General features: G+C 36.4%; 1 protein-coding gene and 1 long non-coding RNA gene across 2 annotated transcripts in view; one reads left to right on the forward strand and one right to left on the reverse strand.

Moving 5' to 3' along the window:
• The window catches only part of DPYD (dihydropyrimidine dehydrogenase), an 852,446-nt gene extending 839,174 nt beyond the window's left edge, over positions 1 to 13,272 (reverse strand). The window contains exon 1 of the mRNA XM_045478381.1: positions 13,080 to 13,272. Within this exon, the coding sequence (XP_045334337.1) occupies positions 13,080 to 13,118 (39 nt within the window). The 5' untranslated portion in view covers positions 13,119 to 13,272. The remainder of the gene's footprint in view (positions 1 to 13,079) is intronic.
• Positions 13,273 to 13,304: 32 nt separating this feature from the next.
• The window catches only part of LOC123598294, a 125,967-nt gene continuing 114,239 nt past the window's right edge, over positions 13,305 to 25,032 (forward strand). Inside the window, exons 1-3 of the long non-coding RNA XR_006712520.1 lie at positions 13,305 to 13,509; positions 15,400 to 15,488; positions 20,829 to 20,933. This is a non-coding gene — a long non-coding RNA (uncharacterized LOC123598294). The remainder of the gene's footprint in view (positions 13,510 to 15,399; positions 15,489 to 20,828; positions 20,934 to 25,032) is intronic.

Raw genomic sequence — 25,032 nt, forward strand, 5'->3', positions numbered from 1 at the left:
GGGTTGTTTTCTTAATTTCTCCACCTGCTACTTCATTATTAGTATATTGAAAACAACAGATTTCTGTATATTAATTTTGTATCTTGCACCTTCACTGAATTCATTTGTTCTAAGAGTTTTTTGGTGTAGTCTTTAGAGTTTCCATATTTAGTATCACACCATCTGCATATAATGACAGTTTTACTTCTCACCAATTTAGATTCCTTTTCTTTCTTTCTTTCTTTCTTTCTTTCTTTCTTTCTTTCTTTCTTTCTTTCTTTCTTTCTTCTCTGATTACTGCAGGTAGGACTTCCAGTACTATCAAATAAAAGTGGTCAGAAGGGACCATTTTGTCTTGTTCCTCATCTTTAAAAAAAGTTTTCAGCTCTTCACCATGGACTATGATGTCAGCTGAGGGTTTTTCATACAAGGCTCTTATTATGTTGAAGTGTGTTCCCTCTAAACTCACTTTGTTGGAAGATATTTCTACTTTTCTTATTTGTATTTCTATTTATATTTTTCTCTTATTTTACTCTTACGCTAAAATTCTGTTAAAGCACATTGTTTAAAAGAAACTCCAGGAGACCTGGGGAAATGGCGGCATAGGAGGACGCTGGGCTCACCACGTCCTGATCACTTAGATTCCACTTACACCTGCCTAAATAACCCAGAAAACCGCCAGAAGACTAGAGCTAGGCTTGTCTCCCGAGCCAAGCACAGACGAGAGGCCCACAGAAGAGGGTAGGAAGGGCGGAGGAGCGGTGTGCACTGCACGGACTGGCGGGAGGGAGCGGGAGGGAGCCGGGGCAGAGGGGCGGCCTGCCAGCCAAGCAGAGCCCCCAAGTCTGGCTTGCAAAAGCGGAGGGGCTGGACGGAGTGTGTTCTGACAGCAAGCGGGACTTAACATCTGGAAGGTTACAAGCTAACAGCTCTGCTCAGAGAGCGGGAAGGCTGGAGGACAAGGGGAGGGAGAGTTGTTGAGCCCCGGACTACAGAGCACAGCTTGGCGGGGAACAAAGGTGCTCACCAGCTCCATCTCCCTCGCCCATCCCCCAGCCAAAATCCCAAAGGGAACCGGTTCCTGTCAGGGAACTTGCTTGCACCCGCATGAACACCCAACTCTGCTTCTGCGGATCCACCCCTCCGGTGGCAGGGGTCTGACTCCCTCCCAGTGCCACAGGGCCCCTCCTGAGGTGGATCTCCGAAGGAAAAGCAAGCAGTGCCTTCCCCTCTTGCTCCTGTGCACCTTGCCGATCCACCCCAGCTAATACGCCAGATCCCCAGCACCACAAGCCTGGCAGGGTGCAAGTAGCCCAGATGGGCCACGCCACCCCACAGTGAATCCCGCCCCTACGAGAGGGAATGAAAAGACACACACCAGTCTGACTGTGGCCCCAGCAGTGGGCTGGGAAAGACATCAGGTCTGACTGTGGCCCCGCCCACCAACACAAGTTACTCAAGACAGCACAGGGGAAGTGCCCCGCAGTTCCGCACCACTCCAGGGACTATCCAAAATGACCAAACGGAAGAATTCCCCTCAAAAAAACGTCCAGGAAATAATAACAGCTAAAGAACTGATCAAAAAGGATTTAAACAATATAACAGAAAGTGAATTTAGAATAATAGTCATAAAATTAGTCACTGGGCTTGAAAACGGTATAAAGGACAGCAGAGAATCTATTGCTACAGAGATCAAGGGACTAAGGAACAGCCAGGAGGAGCTAAAAAATGCTATTAATGAGCTGCAAAATAAAATGGAGATGACCACACCTCAAATTGAAGAGGCAGAGGAGAGAATAGGTGAACTAGAAGATAAAATTATGGAAAAAGAAGAAGCTGAGTAAAAGAGAGATAAAAAAAAATCCAGGAGTATGAGGGGAAAATTAGAGAACTAAGTGATGCATTAAAGAGAAATAATCTACACATAATTGGTATTCCAGAGGAGGAAGAGAGAGGGAAAGGTGCTGAAGGTGTACTTAAAGAAATAATAGCTGAGAACTTCCCTGATCTGGGTAAGGAAAAAGGCACTGAAATCCAAGAAGCACAGAGAACTGCCTTCAGACGTAACTTGAATCGATCTTCTGCACAACATATCATAGTGAAACAGGATCTTATGTGGATCCTGAGAAACTTAACAGAAACCCATGGGGGAGGGGAAGGAAAAAAAAAAAAGAGGTTAGAGTGGGAGAGAACCAAAGCATAAGAGACTCTTAAAAACTGAGAACAAACTGAGGGTTGATGGGGGTAGGCAGGAGGGGAGGATGGGTGACGGGTATTGAGGAGGGCACCTTTTGGGATGAGCACTGGGTGTTGTATGGAAACCAATTTGACAATAAATTTCATATATTGAAAAAAATTAAAAAATAAAATAAAATAAAAAACAAATAAATAAATGAACAAATAAATAAAAGAAACTCCAAGCCCCTTTAAAATGTGGGAAAGATATTCAAATTAACGAATATTCAAACAAATACAAAATAAAATCAGATAACAGTTTTCACACAACTGTCCACTGAATAATTAAAAATAATTTTAATGTTGAAAAGGATACCATTTCATATACATTAATACATTGATAACAGATGTATAAATAGGTATACAACTCAAAAATATTTCAAATCCTTAAAATAGTCACACGTACAATTGATAATTTCCCTCTTGAATCCTTTAACAATGTGATCTTAAACATGTATAAAGAATAAACATTTATTACTGTCTAGCCTGGGATGGAGGTGTCATAGGCAGTGATTTTCATGGATCATGTAAGAAACTTCTGCATATGTTTTTATCTCTTTCAAAAAAGAGACTTAAACATACCAATGTTCAGAGCTCAGGTTACTAGCAAATTTTAGCTTTAAAATGTAGCATGAATCAAAGCTAGTTTGGTTAACATACCTTAGAAGAATGTTTTGCTTTATTAAATTTGTCGCTGTGAGAAAAATGTGTTGAGTGTAAATAGTTACATTCACCACTCTCTTCCTCTTCCTGAGAACCATAAGAAAAAGAAAAAGGAGAAAAAATTGCACACACACACACAAGCTTCTGTATATGTGTATGTATACATACACACACACACACACACACACACACACACACACACTTCTGATATAGAGGTCTAGGGTGAAAGAATCCATTGAGATTGAGAACCTGGTCTGCTAGAGTGGTTTGAAGAGAGGGAGAGGTACAGGGTGGAAGGTACAATACAAAAGTTTCCATTTGTGGTCACACATTGGAACACCTGCAGTTGGTGTTATATATATTTATTCATTCAAGACAAAAACCTGAGATTTACCTATTTAAAATAACCTGAAACCCAACCTCACTCTTGGCAGAAAAAATAAAGAAGTATCAGGCAGTCAAGCCATGATCTAGAATAAAGCATCAAATCAGCACTGAGTGCAAATGAAGTCATATCCACACCAAGGGAAACTACGCTCAGATGCCTATATGTTCTCTAACCCTGAATGTGGTGGAGGGATGAGGCAAATTAGTAATTGGTTCCAATTCCACTTTTTCCGTTCTGTCTTTGCACCCAATAATGGGCCATTTTTCCTTTTAAAAATGCTTTAAAACACACACACACACACACACACACACACACACACACACACAATTCAGTTCAATCATGTAGGTAGGTGGAAAAGGCAAACTGAAATGCACTACATATCAATGAAGCCAACCCTTTCAAGTGTATTCTAGGCAAAATGTCTTAAGAAAAAAGTTATTGAAGCATTTTAAATAACTATTACTAAAAACAAAGTAATTATCTGATAATAAAGGAGAGGCTTGAATAAATTTTGGTATCTCCACTGCGTGGAATCTTACAGTGCTATTTAAAACTATTTTATTTTATTTTATTTTATTTTATTTTATTTTATTTTATTATTTTATTAAATATAATTTATAGTCAAATTGGTTTCCATACAATACCCAGTGCTCATCCCAACAAGTGCTCTCCTCAATGCCCATCAACCACTTTCCCCTCTCCCTCACTCCCCATCTACCCTTAGTTTGTTCTCAGTCCTTAAGAGTCTCTTATGGTTTGCCTCCCTCCATTTCTTTAACTTTTTCCCCCCTACCCCTCCCCAATGGTCTTCTGTTAAATTTCTCAAGATCCACAAAGGAGTGAAAACATATAGTATCTGTCTTTCTGTGCTTGGCTTATTTCACTTAGCATAATACCCTCCACTTCAATCCACATTGCTGAAAATGGCCAGATTTCATTCTTTCTCATTGCCAAGTAATATTCCATTGTATATGTAAAACACATCTTCTTTATCCATTCGTCCATTGATGGACATTTAGGCTCTTTCCAAAGAACTGCTAGGAATCCACCCAAAGTATACAGGAGTGGTGATGCATAGGGGCATTTGTACCCCAATGTTTATAGCAGCACTTTCAACAATAGCCAAATTATGGAAAGAGTATTTAAAACTATTTTAAAAGTTAGTATGAACGTGAGGAAACAGTTCTGAATGGAGAAGAAAACAAATATAAACTGAATATGATTAAAACTGTTTAGGAAAAAATTCCTTACGCATAGAAAAGAAAAGTATTAAATCATTGAGCAGGGCTATTTTAGGTGGTGTGACTATGTATGTTTGAGGGCTTCAATTCACTCTTTTTGGCATTTTTCTTTCTGTAATGATCATGCAAAATAATTCTAAAAATCAAATCACAGTATGGGTGCCTGGATGGCTCATTCAGTTGACTCTAACTCTTGATTTCGGCTCCCCACATTGGGCTCCGTGCTGAGTGTGGAGCCTGCTTAAGATTCTCTCTTTCCCTCTACCCCCTCCCCCACTCTCTCTCTCTCTCCCAAATAAATTTAAATACATAAATAAATAAAATTTAATCAGAGGAATGAAAAAATATTAATAAAAGTTAACCCCCAAAAAAGCATCTTGCTGTGAAAGCTGTTATGCTATTATTTAACTCCTGAAATCTGTGAGAACTAAATAGCTTTCTTTGAAATATGAGCATTTTAATCAAGCATTCTGCTCTGTACTCCCCAATATTTATCACGAAAACATAACTGAAAGAAAAGTTCTCAAAGCTTTGAGGTCACTGTGGAACAGGTACAAGGAGTCAGAGAAAGGTAACTTACATTCCCTATGGGCTAGAAACCCCAAAATTTATACTCTGATTTCCACTGACAGTTATCAACCAACAAACACACTGGAGAAACTAAGAGAGTCTCAACTCCTTATTTGGAATCTCTAGCTGCAATTTCTAGTTAAGGATAACACCATCCAAGAGACACAAAATATGAATTTATAAATTCCATATCACCCTCACAAAACTCCACCAATATATAGAAGGATTGGACTTTGTGTGCTCAGGAGAGATTAAGATTTAACTCATTTGTTTGATTGAAAAAGAAAAGGAATCAGGCAAGCATGAAGAAAGTTTAAAAATCATTAAGTATATCAATTCCATAGAGTCGGTATAAATGGTATACTTAATCCTGCCTAGCATGTAAAATACAGTAGCTATGACAACACCACGTCTGCATTTCCTCAATATGATCACTCAGCAGGTCACATTTCCAAACAATTTCACCATTGCCGTATTTTATTACAAACCATCCTTAAAAGACTGATCAATAGCAAACTCATTGAGAAGTCAGCAAACTCTTCAAAGTGGTTGAATGATTTCCACAAGGTCAGAGAGCAAGGGACCCAACATGTAGAGCAAACATATCTGCAGGCCTGTCCCGTATTCCAGAATACTTATATTAATTAACATACAGTAAATACACATTCTCTTCTATTGTTTTGAAGATTTTCACATGGCTTTTACATCAAACTAACATTTTTAAAGTTTTAACATGCTGCTATAGTCAATTTTTAATACCATTCAAAGGATTTCACAAAGATTCAACAAAAAAAATCTAGTTAGGTAAATCCATTGTGGGCAGGTAAAACAAGTTGAAAATTAGGGGATGAAGTTTGGAGAGAGAAGTGTAAGTGGGGGAAGGGCAGTGGGGAGGATTCGCAGGATGGTGGGTAATAAAATATGGGAGAAGAGGAGGTGCAGTCAGGGCTCCATCCATGAGCACCATCTGTATAAATCAGGCCTGGAGTTGACATGTAATTTTGTGTGGGTCCCCTGAGAAGTGGCCCTCAGGGCTTCATTATTGATGAAGAGATTTTTCTTCAAAGTGGCCCAGTCAGCAGTGCCTCAAGGGGACATTCATAAGCACTCATAATATCAATTTCCAAGCACCTGGGAGGTAAGGACACAGATTGTCTCTTTAATTATTATGATAAAGGTAGAGGATAGTGAGAATGCTTTTACACAACCAAGCTGAAATTCTCAATGAAATAAAATTATCATAACCTAATATTAAAAAGTTTAATATTTGAGTCATCTTTCAGAAAGAGCACATTTTACATTTTCCTGGTGCAAAATAGGTTGATCTCCAATTCTTTCTTTCCTAGTAGTCAAAAAAGTTTTAACGAACAAATACAGGGATGCTCAGAAGTCTAGAAAAAAAGACTTTCTTTGAAGCTAATATACTTGCTTAGAGACATTATAAGCTTAGTCCAGTTTGTACAAACAGATATGACTTGGGCTTTTTTAAAAAATAATTGTGTAGAGATTTCTTTTCAGAAAAGGATAACACTAAATCCCTTCTATATATCGTTCAGAATACCAAGAAATAATTTTCACCAATACATTGGTCCTGAGAGAGTCTAAAAATGCTCAGAAAAACACTGAAAAATCAATCCATATGTACACTGCAGTAAAATAATAAGGGTTGGGGAGGTCAGCCTTGGATCTGAGTCTTAGTCCCTAGTGGATTAGATGTAGATAATCCCATATAGACAAAACCGATGCCACATACTTCCTTTGAATCTCCTTCAATTTACACCAGAGGGCTAGCAATACAGAGGGTGTTAAACATATTTTTAAAATAGAAGTAAAAAGCAAAATGAACTGGGTCTCTTTAATTTGATCTGAATTTCAGAAACTCCCCCTTCTCACTGGTAATATTGACAAATAAAATTAAGGAACTTTCTTATAAAATATATCTGCAAAATATATCCTCATAATTCTTTTAACTTCATTAACTCCCCCCTCTTTCACATATTTTAACAGGTTTCGATATCACTTGTTAGTTTTTGGAGTCGAACAAAATTCCAGCCAAATGACATTTACATAAGACACATGATATGTATAACAATGATGTTTGAAAGAAGTACCTGGTATTTTTTTTAATATTTATTTTTGAGAGACAAAGAGAGTACAAGTTGGGGAGGGGCAGAGACAGCAGGGGACACAGAATCGGAAGCAGGCTCCAAGCTCTGAGCTGTCAGCACAGAGTCCGATGCAGGGCTTGAACTCACAGACTGCGAAATTATGACCTGAGCCGAAATCAGACGCTCAACCGACCAGAGCCACCCAGGCGCCCCAGAACTACTAATATTTTAGAAATACATATTTTATGTGAAAGATGCTAACTGAGGCATTATATGTATATGACACCAGTTAATCATTACAGCTGTTGCATGAAATAATGAAACATAAATCCAACTGACAGAAAAAGAAATGATAGTTCAAGAAAGAACTGACCACAATCACAAAAATTAAAAAAAAAAAAAAAATGAGAGAATCAGGATTAGAACCCAGGCCTGTTTAATACAATGTTTTCTTTTTTACCATGAACTGAGGTTTGATTTTGTGAAATACAAAATAAATAACTTTAAATAAACGTACTGAGCTCCTAATATCAATAAGTAGATATCTGTAGTGAACATTCTAAAAGAAAAGTAATACAATGAGTTCACACCTACTAGCATAACATTTTAATTACAAGCAATGGAAGAATAAATAATTAAAAACCATAGGAAATATATAATCCTATTAAGAGTTATCTTAGTGGTATTCCTGGCTCCAGGTTATCTGTGAATGACCACACTATTGATGTTTGAGGCCAAAAAACACTTTCTGTTTTGATATAGAGGATTAAGAGCAAATGAAGTCCTGAAGGTAAACATGTCACATTTGAAAATCAAAATCTTGACTATATATAAATTTATAATCTTAGAATGCCTTATACAATATTTTTAAATTAAGGCAGGGTATAAATGATGTTGAAATTTTCTTACAGTTTTAAGGACTGAAGGTTTCTATTCATATTTGTCATTGTAGACAGCTAAGAGGGAGAAAAATAAGTTGGCCAATCCTACTTTTCAATATCCTCATTAGCTTCACTTAAAGCCTGGACCATAACAAATCTCATCATATTTTCTTTGTCATATTATTTTATAACTTTATTTTTTTCAGTCTCATTGTCTTTAATTTTAGTGTTTTTAATTTTATAACAAATTTATGCTTATTAAAACTTCTCCCACAATGATCAGATAGGTTTACCTTTACAGTAAGGTCTATTTTTCAGCTCTTGCATTCTTGCCTGTTTATATACAGAGTTTGGTAAAATGCTGTATTCAAATAGTTAAGGAAAGATGATTGCTTAAAGATATCCAGTTTTCTCAGGATTTTGGCCCTAGATCTTTTTCATATTCTTATCAATTCCTTATTGCAAATGTTCAGCTTTCCAAAACTGAATTTTTCTTCCAGAATGTAAGAAAGAAGGCTACTGAATTCCAACATATTTTTACAACACTATCTGCTATGATTAAGATTAAGCAGATCCAACATAAAAAATTCCCTAGTGATAGAGTCGTCATTAGTCATTAATCTCACAGTTTTTAATTAAACTACTAAATTGGTCACTGAATTCATGTGCAGGAGGTATAATTTCTTTTAAAAAACTATACTGAAGTACATACATCTGGCCATGCTTAAATCTAGAAATACACCTTAAAACTACAAAGAGCTGAGAGCCAAAGCATAAGAGACTCTTAAAAACTGAGAACAAACTGAGGGTTGATGGGGGGTGGGAGGGTAGGTGATGGGCATTGAAGAGGGCATCTTTTGGGATGAGCACTGGGTGTTGTATGGAAACCAATTTGACAATAAATTTCATATGTTATTATTAATAATAATAATAATAATAATAATAGTAATAAATTTATTCTCTCCTTTAAAAAAAAACTACAAGGAGCTATCATTTGGAAAGAAGTAACTTCCCAAATCACACAATCAGACACATTTTTACTGCCCAGCTTAATTTCTTAGAAAGGAGAAATACTTTGAGTACGGTCCACAGGACAGTTTAAAATAGGGAGGACAAGCATATTTTTAACAATTCAAACTCACAGAACAGGTTTAAAATTTAAACACTTTAAAAAAAATTAAAAGCTTTAGCAAGTCGAGATAGCATTTCCTTAGATTGGTGGTGCCTAATCAATAAAAGAAAGGAGACAAGAAAGAACTGTCATTTATACACTGAATAAAAAAACATAAAAGTTTAAATAAATAAATAAATAATCCATACCTTCTGCAAAGTTGAATCTTTATTCTCTCCTTTGGATCCATAACCCTTCCCCTTCCCAGGGACAAAAACAGTTATGATAGAGGGTATTCCGAAATATTTTCTCCCACCTCTACCAATTAATTCATAACCCCTGCCTTCCCTTTTTTCAAAATGCTCCTTAAAAATGTACTTTTCTCCCAGTTGTTTCCTTTATCCTCCCATTTTCCAAGTCCATGATTTTAGTAACTTATTTTCTTAATAAGCATAGAAAATTCTCAAATGAATGGAAGCTAGAGTATAAGTAATTCAGAAACTGTTTCTGTTTGACTTGAAATGCACTATGATTCTGTAGACAATGGACTGAAATCCCTTTCTGATTCAGGGTAAATGTGAAACACGCACTAACTGATAATTCAAGGAATTGACGTTGACTTGTGATTGTGAGAGCATTAGAGTGGTAGGTAGCATTTGAATTTGGATGTAAATATTTACCAAAATTACTATTATTCAAAAAGTTAAAGGTTTCCTGTAGCTGCATACATTTTCTTTTAATTATACTTCTATAGTCTACTCTTAATTATCCATGTCAGTGGAGAGGAACAGGACACTGAACAAAATTACACTTTTCTAAAATTATTCTTACTTGCTTTTAAATGAACAGATATTGGCATTATACGGGTTATCAATTCAAACTAAATGAAGTACTGTGAAGGTACCGCTGAAGTCAGGGTAAGTGACCAGTATTGGGTATTCACCTTCTCTGAAACCTTCCCAGGAGAATTTGTATTCAAAAGTCATCCTTGACAAAATTCAGCTTTGTCCAAAATGTAATCCCATAAAGTAAGATGACTTTCAAAAGCACATAGCTACCATTAATGATTTTAGAATACTAATTATTTCATTGGCAGGGATTTTCCTAAGATATTTGTTCTTACTTTTACTTTTTAACATTTGTCCTTTGTCCTAACAAGAATATGTCAACTTGTGACATTTGTTTATTATATTTCCTATTATAATTTTCTTTATTTAACAGGTTATGAAAATATGACTCAGAGAAGCTAAGTAACCTTCCTAAAGTCACAGTTTAAAAGAACTAAACTAGACCTCAACCCAGTTAGCTCCAGATCACAGGGTCTGAATCACATTTATGTATCAGGGAAAACAAAACAAAACAAAACAACTTCACTTCTCATGCTGCTTCTACAATTACCATAGTGACAACAATTTTTGAGTATATGAGCTAGGTTCTATCGCCTAATATCTATTACTTACTAATGCATCATCGTTGTGCTTTATCTTTCAGCCTGAAATATTCCATTTTTGGGGTTTGGTGACATTCTGATTGTTTTTCATGCTCCCAATCCTTCAAACCCTGATGTGATACTTAATTAAGGCTAGACATTATGGAGTGAACACACAAGGCAACTTTACCTCAGTCACTTTTTTTCTTCAGAAATAGAGATATTTCTTGGCTGCCTCACTGAAACCTGAGATTCTGTAGGTAGCTTATGGGGAAAGTTAAACCACTATTATAGTGGGTTGTCACCATCACCTTCTGTTCTTTTCACATTTATCAAGTGAACCTGCATTTTGTTCCATACTGATTTTTTTTTAAGATTACTCCATGTACTTGAGACTAAAGCAATGGTCACAGTCAGATCAGTCTCTAGACAATGGTCTTAATGAATTCATTCAAGGAAAGGAAACCCAATGTACGCATTCAAATTTGATAGAAAACTGAGTTTTCATAATTCATTCTGATTCTTCAAACAAAAATGAACTTTGGTGAATCAACAGGATCAACTGAGACATCTATGCTTAAATGTGTTCCTTTAGGCTTAATGTATTTTTCTTCACTGCATTATATTTTAATGATTAATTTCATGCTCTCTCATGGTACTATAACTCATGAATCACAGGTATTACTTTGAGAGAAAAGGAAGATACTACGTATAATGAAAGTGGTTACTGATTAAAATGTGCTGCATATATGAACTACATAAAACCTGAAAAGCCTTGAATACCACTGTTCTAAATTGTAAGTAATATCAGGCAGATTAACCCCACAGACTAAGGTTAGACTGAGGTGAGTATAAGGGCGTGGACTTCTCAAACGGGTCTTAGTTCAAACAACCTATGAGATTAAGCTAGTAATTTAATGTTTCACTGTCATCTTTTCCTTAGTGTTCTGTGGTTAAGAACTGATTTCCAAGACAATTGCAAGAGAAATACAGAGAAAGAAATCAGTTAAGCAAATAACATACCATTCTAAAAGCCAAAGGCCACCTGCCCCCTGACACTCTCCTCTCTAAAATCAGTACTGCCTGAATGCTGTCAAAAGTTTGCTATTTAGCTTAGTTTAAAAAAAAAATGATTTGGTTAAATCAAAGTAATAAGGACCAAAAAGGGCTTTGACAGTGACATAAATCGAGTATCCTTCACCTTGTGCACACATGAATAAATATTGGGTTAAATATATCTTACTGATCAATATGAAATAGTAAACTATCCACAAGAGAAACCACAAGTAAATTAACCAGAGAGGTCACTACAATATAATTTGACTCTTATTACTAAAATGGATTTTTCCCAAACCAATGTATGGAGTTGGAAGAAAACATTACCACCATCTCCCAACAGAACACAAAGTTACTTCAATGACAGAGGAAAAATGTGGCATCAGCAGCTATTCTGCAAACAGGTGGTTTTAAACTTTTATTTAAGCCACTGAAAAGGACTGAGGAAAGAAAAATTTGTCATTTATAAAAAAAAAAAAAGAGAGAAAACATACACGTACACACATATACACACATTTTATCGGACAGGGAGACTCAAATAAAGAAAAGCCTTAAACAAAACACAACAAAATACTAAAAAGCAGTTTATCTTAGCTTGCAAACGCTGAATTGGGTATGTCTAAAAATCACTGTTTAAAATTAAATCCTTCTCATGTCAAACACAAAGGTCTTAGAAAGAATTTAAAGGAAACGCTCATGTCATTTCAGGTAGGACCTTATTCACAGGAAGAAAGATGAAATTGTTACAGAAACAGAGTGGAAGAGAGAATCAAAAACTCTTGAGAGGAGAGAAAAATACAGCTTGTTTATGTTTTTCTGATAGCACTGCATTTTTCATGTTCTCAATAGTTTGTTCCATTCCTCCCTATGTTAAATAATTTCATAAGCATTGAAGCATTACTATGGCTAGCAGGGACTGCTAGAATAGCTGACACACAGATCTCCTTTATTTCTATAGCCCACCTTTGCATATATTTAGGATTCAGCAATTGGAGGTGGGGGCAGCAAACAGGTGCCCTGAAATGCATAGGGGTGAAGAAAGGGGAAAGTGCCTGGGTAGACTGGGTGGGAAATGGGAGCTCCTATCCTCCAGAGTCCACCTCACTGGAACTCTTGTGCTTCTTAGTCACACCATTCAGGGCAAGACAAGACAGGCTTCCTTAATCCCCTCCGAAGTAAACAGCCAGGTCCCAACCCAAAAGGCACCCCCTCCAGTCGCGGGACCCTTCCACTTCTGTCCCCCGCTGCTCTTGCCCGTGTTCTGGCTCCCTGCTCCTCCACCTCCCCCGCAGGCCTCCCACGGAGGCAAAGTTTCCCCGGTCTCCCACTCTTTCCCGAGCGACTGCCGCGGCCTCCCCAGCACCCACCGGCTGGGCCCCCCACCTCCCGCCCTTGGCGACCCGGCGCGCAGTCGGTACCTCGATGTCCGCCGAGTCCTTGCTAAGCACAGGGGCCATGGCAGTGTTTACAGCCTGAAGTCTCCTAGTGACAGACCCTCCTAGCGTCCTCAAGCTCCAGTCAGAAAGCGAAGTGACGGGAAGCCGGAGCTACCGAGTAAATAGGAAGCGGAGGGTCCGCGGCGAGGGGGCGGGGCTGGCGCTGGGAGGCCACGCCCCTGGGGCGGGGCTGCGGGCTCGGCCTCACGGCTCCAGGCGCCCCGCACTACCCGTGGAACCACGGGGAAAGCAGCCCGGCCCATCCCCCACGCTGGCGGCTTGTTTTCCTTCCACAGGCGGAAGGAAGGGAGGGAGAGAGCACTCGCACCCGGGACTGACCTTTGCTCTGTAAACTGTTAAAGCCTGAGCTTGGTAGGCTGAGGCCAGATGTTAGAGACCCACAGGATTAAAGGTAAAGGCAATTGGCGCTCTAAGTAACAAATTGCTCCTTTTCTTTTGCTTCCTCACGAATCCCGCAAGGTGCAGAAACATTAGCTTATGGGCAGCTGCATCTTCTGGAACTCCTCAGGGATGAGGTAGTAAACGTTCCTCTATTCATCTATCAGAAGGCGGGAGAAGGCAAGGGCGCGGGTCTTCCGACAGTGGACAAAACCCGGGAGTACGAGCGAGCGGAGACAGGGTTATCAGAGGACCCAGGGAGGGAGAGGGGCAAAATTTCTACAGCCAGAAGTGGCAAGTAATAAGTGCTGTAAGTGCTGTAGGTGGTACAAAATCAAGGTTGTATCTTTGCAGGACAATCCATTCTAACGACTCCTTAAATATATGTAGATATATATTTCTAAAATGTGAAGCTCCTTTGAAGAGTGCTTTATGTTTTGTTATAGAGCTTGCTGGAGAGACGGGAGTGATTTCCATTGAGAGATGGTCTCAATCCAGAAAACATTCATCTTTGAGTATATCTGTCTCCAGACCTCCCTCTGTTCTCCCGGTTAGATAAATACATCCTCCTCCTCTCTTCTTCCATAACGCTACCTGCTTACTTCTAGTAAGGTTTTTACCATCCTTCTTAATCCTCTTGGCTAGATTGTGAGCACCTTGGATTCAAGTATTTCCTCCATATCGTTATTCTTTCATTAGTTCATTCATCATTTCATTCAACAAATATTTATTGAACAGTTCCAATGTACCCATTGTTAGGTACTCTGGATATAATCCGTCTTTTAGATTATATTTCTAGAGTGAGAAATACCTCACTCTCACGAAGATTATACTCCTAGTAAGCAAGTAGCAAAATAGTAAGAAACAGTGATGTCTGGGGGCGCCTGGGTGGCGCAGTCGGTTAAGCGTCCGACTTCAGCCAGGTCACCATCTCGCGGTCCGTGAGTTCGAGCCCCGCGTCGGGCTCTGGGCTGATGGCTCAGAGCCTGGAGCCTGTTTCCGATTCTGTGTCTCCCTCTCTCTCTGCCCCTCCCCTGTTCATGCTCTCTCTCTGTCCCAAAAATAAATAAACGTTGAAAAAAAATTAAAAAAAAAAAAAAAGAAACAGTGATGTCTGCTTAGAAGATAAGAGAAATGGAAAAGGGTAACTGGGGTGTAAATGCTCACTACCTTGAGTGATTTGGGAAGACTTCTTTAAACAAACCATTAGATTACCTTCCAGAGCCTGGAATTTACTAGACAGAGAATGGATACATTTTCTTGAATCAAATTGTACTGCTAAGAAAAACTAGAAAGTTACATAGAAACTGTAAAATCATGTTTTCTCAAACATTTTATTCATCCCCAAGCTCTCAAACTTCGACCTCCTAAAGGATCTTGGAATGGGTCTTCATTTCTCCACCTTCACTCCATCCACCAAGGTCCAGTGGTATTCCACTCTTCTACTCATACCTTACCCCTCTCCACTCTAGACTGAGTTTTTAAAAGTATTAATTGACTCATCACACACACGCACACACAAACAGAATGAATAAATCCTTCAGTGGTTTGCATTGCACTCAGTAGATACAAACTTCCTAGTGACATCTTAATAACCCGCCCTGCCCTTCTCCAACCTCACCTATAGCCATTTTTGCCATGACTCTTTATGTACCATTCACGAAGTAATCTTCCCTTCTTCCAACCATTTCTCCTCCCTTTACACACGTCCTCCACTTGGGGGACCCTTCCCATTCTAAGCATCCTTTAGGTCTCAGAGAGGGCTTCCCTGAACTATCCCAATGAACAAGATTAGACCCACCCTGTCTCTTTTATGACATCCTACTTTTTTGTCATAGCCTGATCAAATTTTATTTGCATATTTATTGAAGTGTGACTTGTCTAATATCTGTCTTCCATTTAGAATGTAAGCTTCAGGAAAAGAAACCTTGTTGTCTAGTGGATAGTCAGCTCCTAGACCAGGACTGAAGCATAAGAGACCAAGAATAATTGGTGAGTGAATGAACATAGTAGATCCTGAAGTTGGTTAATGCATTAAACAGTTCATTTCAGAAACTTCAGTTTCACTTTACCATGTATTCTTCTCAATCTCCCACTTACTCCTGAGAAGTAAATCACAATATATATCAATGAATTTCTACTTAAAATGTGTCAAACTACTTTGCTTTTCATGAAATAATGTTCCAAAGTCAGATGTTCCTGAATCTTCCTACAACCATACCTTAGCTACCTCCAAAGTCATCTGTGTCCTCCTGGGGATATCATATAATGTACATAAATTATAATATATGAATAATATATATATTATGTATAATGATACTATTACAATGTATGTAATATTTATATGTGTCTGTACATACAGACACATATGTTTAGGAAAGAAAAAAGGTAAATGCATGCATACATAGGTAACATATAATATGAATGAGATATATATATATATATATATGCATATATATAATTATACCATATATAATCCCTTCTCCAATTTAACCTGAGAGCTTCAATAGTCAATTTCTAACCACCAGAGACAGACACTTACATGCTTTTTTAGATTGCACTCTACTGCAAGTCTTATCAGTTAGCAATCCATATTTTAGTTGTTTTATGGGTATAAGTATCCAAGTTATCATTACGAGTTAGACACTTTATTTCCATATTTGCTTTTTGTAATTATTATTCTCTTAACCCACCATAGGATAAGTTCAAAATAGCTGTCTTTCCAAGGGTGAGAGCTTCTTCAGTGACACTCAGTAATCAAATACAAAATTCAAAATTCAAATGCTTTTTTATCACCTCCCAACCTCCCCAAACAGATGTACCCTGTTCTAAGATATTTAATTAAAGCATTTAATAATATTGCTCACATGCCACACCTATATTCTGTGATCAGTGATTGATCTAATAATATTTTAAATCCATTGAAATTCCACATTAAACACAGTTGTACCTGTAAATAATCCAAGCTGTTTAAAGCTTACTGCAAATGCATTCACACCACACTTTTTAAAAGTTGTAAATTATGATGGCATTTGTCAAGCTGTCCCTCCATCTGGAAGCACAGTCAAATATCAGGTGTTCCACATTAATTTTTTTGTAGGCTTTGGAGAAATAGCTCATCTAATAGTGTACAAATTCACCAAAATGCATTTCAGCCTAATAGTTACATTACATGAATGAATATTATTATGATGATTATTATTACTATAATCAGAAGGAAAACTTATGAGTCATCTTTCATTGCTGAAAAGTTATACAGTACCACAAATTTAGAAACACAATAAAAATGCAGATTTCCATATGCTTTCTTTTTCCCCTTGTAGTCTAGCATTAAGCTTTTTTTTTTTCCAGACATTCCTTGGAAGGTGCTTTTCTCCCAAAAAGTGAGACTTTAATCATGAGACTTATTTTACCCCATCTGACTTTCTAAGGCCAGATTAACTCCTATCCAAACTGACCGAGAGGATAATGACTAAAAATCAGTTGGGTCCAAAAACCTCTAGTATTCCTACTCAAAAAGACCCTAATGTATATATTAGTTCATATTATATGTAATAAACCTGGTATAATTTATTCAACTACATATACTATGTGTCCTTTATAAGCACACACTCACATACACATGGATGCTACATATATATTATATATGTGCATATATATAATGCCATAAAAAAGCACAGGTAGCACCGAAACTACTAATCCCTTTCAGAAGTTTATTCAATAGTTATTTATTGAGTGCTATTGCTTCAAGCACCGTGATAGGCATTTAGTGATACCTCAGCACATATTAAAGACATTGCCCTTATTATCACAAACCTTAAGCCACTAGCTTAAAACACACACTGTCATGTACTGATTTTGAGTAAGTGGTTTAAACATGAATGGGGTTATGAGAGTTAAATGTCAAGATGTATGTGATTTTGTAAATTGTAAAATGCCATGTAATGTTAGTTAAATATTAAAAATGTAAAGATATGCCCTCTGGTGCTCATATTCTACAAAAAAGTTATTGGTCTGTGATTGACCATGAATGATTTTGGGTGAAATGCAGTGTGAATAGGAGGTTGATAGCATTATCCGACTTAAAGTGGGGGAAAATATATCCTCTAGAATGAATAATTACCTCATTACCTCGAAGCCTTTTGTTTGGACTTGTTTTTCTCTCATCAAAAGTCACCGTAATTCTAGCAACTGTCATTTAAAGTTTTCAATTTGTTTTCTTGCTAGAATTGTATTATTTCATAGTTTCAAGTATATTTGTATTGGGGATTGAGACAGAACGTTGCTTTAAATTACTCACTATTGTTCCTTTTGGTCATCTGTAGTGGATACCAGTGATGAGCCTCACAGATCTCATCCTTCCTCCCAATCCACTCAGGACTCAGATACTAATTCCCACAGCTGCTAGGAGTGTTGGTGGCCAACAGATCTCTGCTGGGTCCCTCTTTGGAAATTGTCCCTGACTAAAGAGCCATTCACCTGCAGATTATGCCTCTGCACAGGGTAGTAGATATCCAATGAGGACTGATGTGGGTCCATAAAGGCCTGGAACTTGCTTCTATTCAAGACATCTTTGAGGGCCATCCTAACTTTAGAGATCCCTTGAGGGATCCTCTGAGACATCTGTTGGGATTGCAATAGAGTTCAATTTCTCCTTCTGTCCACCTTGCTTCATCTCCTACCCCCCAAAGTCTTCATCCAGACAGTGCTTCCTAATAAACTTCCTGCATGTACATTGCTATCTCAGAGTCCACTACTGAGAGGACTAAGCTGTATTTTCACCACTGTAAGTTACTTAACAGATAGAATATGTTGCATGTAAAATGTACTTAATTATCCACATGTCTGAACATAAAAAATTGACTCATATAATAAAGTCTTATTTATTTCAGTGTGCTGAAATATTTCTGTATTTGTTCATATGTTTATTCATATCACAAATAACTGTGTTCCCATATGCACTAGTTATAACAACAACAACAACAACAACAACAACAACAACAAAACATCAGAGACACCATGGTAAGCTAATTAGAAGTGAGCTCTGTGCTCAGGCAGCTTTAAGATGATTTAGGGAGGTGAACATTTGTCAAGTAATCATACAATAATATAATATCTACTGTCAGTAACAATATCAAGGAAAAATAGACGACTGTTCTAGAAGACAGACCTGGGAAATCAGTGAAGGACTTCTTGAGGAAATGCCCTTGCTGCTAAGATCTAAGAGACAAAGTTAAGAAGGCAAAAAGGAAGAGATCAAAAGAATTCCAGGCAAGAAAGTAACCTGTGCAAAGGCTTCTAGGCCAGAGGTGTCCTGATAGAAGGGAAAAGAAGCTCTGATAGGTGGAGCTGAGGCAGTGAATACTTGCTGTGCTTGACCCAAAATGTTGCCATAGAGTGTTTAAGCCTTAGTTTAGGATTTTGGATTTTATCCTATAAGTATTGGGAAGCCATGGAAGGTTTTTTTTTTTTTTTTTAAAGCAGAGGAATGACATGATCAAATATGTATTTTTGAAGTATCACTCTGATTGCAGTGTATGTGTAATGCATATTCATATATTCACTTGGGTGAATGTTTTAAAATCCACCAAAGCAAGCGATTTCTGGGGATGGGCTCCATTATTTCCTCCACATGCTAGCCAGGGTAGTAATCATTCTTGTCATTGGAAACCAAAATAGTGAATTTTCTACTATAGATCAATGACATTGTTATTTAATATTTTGTTACATTTACGAAATAGAGCCCTCTGTTTTTAATCAATCTGGAAAGAAAAACCTGCACCCCAAAAAGACTTCTTTCTTGATCAGTGTCGTGTCTCTATTTCTGTTTTCCAACATAAAACTATAATGATACATTTTTAATCATCTGAATAATAAATGACATGCTGTTCTTGTAGTTTGTTTTCATGATCACCACCTTCCCTAGACTGTAAGGTCCTTGGTGATTTTGAGTGTGCCTTATCCTTTTATGCTCCATGCCTAACACAGTACCTAGTAATAGTAGGTACATAAATATGTAGGAAGCAAGTATTTATTATTATTCTAACTATGACAGAGGGTATAGAAAGACTAAAAGCAAATTTTTTTTTTAACAAAGAAGACTTAATGGGCAATTCCTTTCCCCTTCAGAGTACAAGTGGTTTAAATAAATAAATAAATAAATAAATAAATAAATAAATAAATAAAATTTTATCAACCAAAGTAGTAGTCAAAGAAATGCCAATTAAGTGAGATATGCTTTTTCACCTATTAGACTGGCAAAAATATTTTAAGGAGTGATTAAGGTGTAATAAAATTAACAGATTCATAATATTCAAAATGAGTAAACACTTGGTACAGTATATAGGTAGAGCAGTTCAGCAATATATAGCCAAACTTTAAATGTGTGCATTTTCTTTGACCTAAGAACTTCATTTCTGATATTGTCATCTTAAGAGAACAACTATGCTATATGCAAAAGTAACCTAAGATATGGCTCATTCCAAAGTTCTTTGTGAAAAAATAAAAAGGTACTAACATAAATTTCCTACAAAAGGTGACTGATTAACAACTGCAATGAATCGATACAATTCAGTTTCATTCAATTTTATGCAGTGTTTAGAAATAAGGTAGTAGAATATTAACATCAAAGATACTGACAATCTATCCAACAGCATATGAGATTATAGGGTTTAAAAATACATGGATGAGTAACAAACACGTATTAGTTAATTGTAAAGAAAAGTAAAAGTTATTTTTAAAACTCCATTGTATTATGAGCAAATACAGAAGCACATTTACCTTTTATAAATTTAAATGTGTATATATGCATGTAAGACCCTTATTATTCATGCTATGGTATTTGGCACATGTTAGGCACCTATAATTTATATATGAAGTATTTTATATGAAAAACTGAACCCAAAATTATCTATAATGTTCTATAATCCATTATATGAAAATAATTATTAATATCATCACATTCCTGGTTGAAAAGTTTTAAGCATTATGGGACCTGGCAAATAGAATTATGAATACCATCATAGTCCTGGATAAAATTTTTTAAGATATAGAAGCTGGCAAATAGTGAGAACTACTTAAGCATTATCTAACTAGACAAAGTAATCTGAGTGTTTGAATAATGTCCTATCACAAAATAGTCATTTCCGTGATTTATTTAATTTCCAAAACAATAACCCTGTCAGTCTTTTGCTCCAAACCCATTATATGGCTTGCCATTTCACTCAGTAGAAAAAAATTCCATATAGTGGCCTGTAAGATATCAATAATATAGCTGCTTATTTTCTCTTTCTAATTCCGCTACTTTTGTTTACTCTAACTCCATCCACACAGGCTTTTCCGCTTCTTGCTTCCTCTGCGTCCAGTGACATTCTACCAGATATTTTGATGGCTACCTTGCCATCAGCTTCAAGGATTTACATAAAATTCGCCTTTTTGGTAAGTTCTTCTATGACCACCACTTTTAAAATTGGAGCTTGCATTTCTTACATTCACTATCCCCACATTCCTGATTTATTTTTCTTCATAGTACTTCATATAAACTGACATTCTATTTAATTATGTGATTATTCACTGTCTACATTTTCCTACCTAAATGTAAATTTTGTAGGGGTTTTTTATTCACTGCTGTATCCCCACTCTGGACCAATGCCTAGCACATTGTATATGCTCAACAAATATTTGGATGAATGCTACTAGGTTATAATACCTTAGCATTTTTTATACTTCTATACAAGCATTTAATATTGAACATTATGCATTTGTGTGTCTGTCTCCTCACTAAAAGGAATTGTTCAAGTTCAAGGACTATATCTTATTGATCTTTGAACCCTTCAGTTTATATAATATCTGGAAATAAGTAAGTGTGCTCTAATATATGTTGATCGAGCAAACAAATGAACTAAAACTCAGCCGTCTGTGTACTTTTCAAGTAGCACTTGCTTCAGTGCATCTTCTGATGTTTAAAAATTGAAATTTATTATGTATGCCAATCAGAGAAACTCTAAGCTAGAGGCTTACTCTGAAACATATTTTCTGTTCTCATTCTTGTCTTAGCAACTCACTTGGCAGTGTTTGGTAAGTATAATTACCCATGTAAAATACTTAGAATATTTTCAATAAATTTGAAAATATTTTACATTTCCTTATTTCATGTCTTAAACATATGCAAAGAGTTTCATTAAATTTTAATTTTTTCAAGTATTCTGAGCATTATCTTCTCCATCTATTGAAAATGTTCTTTGTCTTTTTTTTAATATTTGCATTCAATTTGCAGAGTGCAAGGGAATGATTGGTAGTTTGTATCTTAGGCAAAATAACCAATCATAAAATATTTTAACATTCTTTTAGAAACTAATATATTACATGTTTATGCCATTGGATGTTATGTGTGTGTCTACGTGTATGTAAATACATATACATGTACATATGCATATACATATACATACACATACATATACAGCATATACGTATACATCCGCCCAGTATACTTTTCAGTCTATTACTCTGTTTATTATCACTGAACTTATAAATTTCAACAGTCTTCTTTTAGGCTTCAATTGAAAGAACTCCCACTCTTTTTTTTTTCTTCTTCTTCTTTTCCTTTTTTTGGAAGGTGGGGTAGGGTGGAGGGGTGGGGGATGCTGATTAGTATGACTCTTCCAAGTAGCGCAAATACATTTCACAATGTGATCTTTGATAAATGTCCAAATGGATTTTAAAACTAAATTGAACTGCTTTTTATTGAGCCCATAATTTATTCCAGCCATCTGTGTCACACACACAAAAGTTTGTTTCTTAAGGGTTTTCTGATATTTTTTGTCCCCCTCAGCAACACCATTAGGATATAACAACATTAACATATTTCAGGATTGACTTTGGCCCCCTAAAGAATATAATACCTCTTTCAGTCAATAAACATTTTCAACACAACTATTTGCAATTTGGAGATTAAAAAATATGGAACCAAAATCATTCTTTTGGCATCATACTTTCTATTTAAAGGCCACCAAATGTTTCTTTCTGAGAGATTGTATTGAGCGGTTAGGATCTTGGCATCCACTATTGTTTTAGGGAAAGATTTTCCTGGCCCACACTTGTTGTTGCTGGATAATGAATGACTAGAGTATATGGACAGAGCCACCTTCCCATCTGTACTAGCCTTAACTACCATTGATTGCTGTGTTGCGTCCTCTGTTGAACCATGCATACTTAATCATTAATTTTACTTAGAGCTAATAAAAATACCTCTCTTCGTTGATCATCTATTGTGTACCTAGGACATCACAAATATTTCTGATTTAATCATCACAATAATCTGAATTTAAACATAGAGAAATTCATTCTTATATATTTTATTGGAATTTCTGATGACTAATTTTTTGTAGGAATTTCTAAAACAATACTAGAAATTTGTGGATTTAGTTTGTTTTAACTGCATTGTAATTTATAAAGTGCATTTTTAGTTTTCTTCATAGAGAATGATACTTTTAAAGTTCCTACTTTGCTAAACAGTGCATTAGATTTGATGTTAATTATCACAGTGTAAGGAAGACAGGCTTAGTAAGATTAACCATATTTTCACAAGATTTGTAGGTAACTGAGCCCGCCCAGGACTCTTTCACTCAATATACCTTCTATGTTGTTATTCGGCCTTAAATATAGTAGTAGCCTGTGATCCCCCACAGAATCTGTCTATCTAGCTAGCTAGCTATCTTCTATTCTATTCTATTCTATTCTATTCTATTCTATTCTATTCTATTCTATTCTATCCTATTCTATTCTGTCTGTGACCTATAATAATCCTGATGTATGGGAAATCATATTATCTCTATCATGGCTTTTCTGTGCTATAATATGAAACATTTCATATATATGACTACATATAAGAAACAGATATGACTGTATCAACTATATCCTAAGTAAATACATATATTTGTGGTTGGTACATACAGTAAATCCATGCCTAGGTGATGAGCTCTATTAGAAACTTTCATGCTAATATAATGTGTTAAATACTGTGTCATCTTTCTCCCATCATTTGAACTTAGCTAAATTGCTAAACATATAACATGAATTTCTAAAAAGCTCGTATCATGCATTGATGCAAGAAGTAAATTCTACTTGAAAATAGATTGTTCTGAGAATAAGAAAAGTGTGGCTAAAGTGATAAAAATAGAGATAGATGAAATAATTTGAGATCATTTAATGTAGAGAAGATAAAGCTATTTCAGTTTATTTTTTCATATTTATATAAGCTTTTTTGATAGTAACAGCAAGCAGTTGTTTTCTATTTTGACATCAGATCAGGAAATAGGCTTAATAAATTATGAGACAGTTTAATTGGAGATAAGAAAGACAACCTCTATACCAAAGTAGTAAAACATTAGCATTGACTACTAAGTAAGATATTAAGCATTTATACCTGGAAATCTGCAAAAAGGACATAAACAACCATGTATCCCTGCCAGAGAAAGGCAAGCTTCTGGACAATAGGATCTCAAGTTGTCTTTCCTAATTTTTTGTTTTATAGATATCACTCTTTCCTTACTTTTCTTCCAGCTTTATCTGCTACTTATAACAATACATTAAGCAGTAACAATTTCTGGCTTTTATTTTTAAACACATCTGATTATAAGAATATTAACTGCAGTTTCTCTTTTACCTTCCATTGTCAAGAAGTGAAAACAGGGGCACTTGGCTCAGTTGGTTAAGCATCCGGATTCGGCTCAGGTCATTATCTCAGAGGTTCCTGGGTTCAAGGCTCACATCAGGCTCTGTGCTGATAGCTCAGAGCCTGGAGCCTGCTTTGGATTCTGTGACTCCTCTCTCTCTGTCTCTCCCCTGTTCATGCTCTGTCTCTGTCTGTCTCAAAATTAAATAAAACATTAAAAAAAATTTTTTAAAGAAGTGAAAACAGTGATACATCAGCCAATTTTTCAGGAAGAATACATATTCCAAGGTAGATCACATTTATAATGTATCCCTTAACATACATATAGCAACTAGATGGGTGGTTAAAATACTATCTAAATAATAATACTCCCTTGTTCAAAGCCTATCAAGGGGTACCTAGATGACTCGGTTAAGCAGCGACTTCTGTTTGGGTCAAGATCTCCTTGTTTGTGGGTTCGAGCCCTGCATTCAGGCTCTCTGCTGTCAGCAGAGAGCCTGCTTAAGATCCTCTGTCCCCTCTCGTGCTCTCTCCCTCTCTGTTTCTCAAAAATAAAATAAAAATTAAAAAAAAAAAAACTATCAACGCTTCTCATGGAAACTTAAGTAAATTCCACATTCCTTAGAATGGTCTATAAGGCCTGACCTTTCTGAATATCCCTATATCTCTGATTTCATTCTCTCCCTTTCTTTTCCAGTTCATGCCACTTCAACCACTCTGGACTTAACCATTTGTCCAATATACCAAATTCTCAGCTTTTTCTATTCTTTGTCCTTGGATTAACACCAACATGATACAGAACAGGTGACCATTCAGCAATGTTGCATCAGGATATTCTACACATAGGGAATAGCAAATATAAAG

The sequence above is a fragment of the Leopardus geoffroyi genome, chromosome C1 (genome assembly GCF_018350155.1).
Source record: "Leopardus geoffroyi isolate Oge1 chromosome C1, O.geoffroyi_Oge1_pat1.0, whole genome shotgun sequence".
In the NCBI taxonomy this organism is placed as follows: domain Eukaryota; kingdom Metazoa; phylum Chordata; class Mammalia; order Carnivora; family Felidae; genus Leopardus; species Leopardus geoffroyi.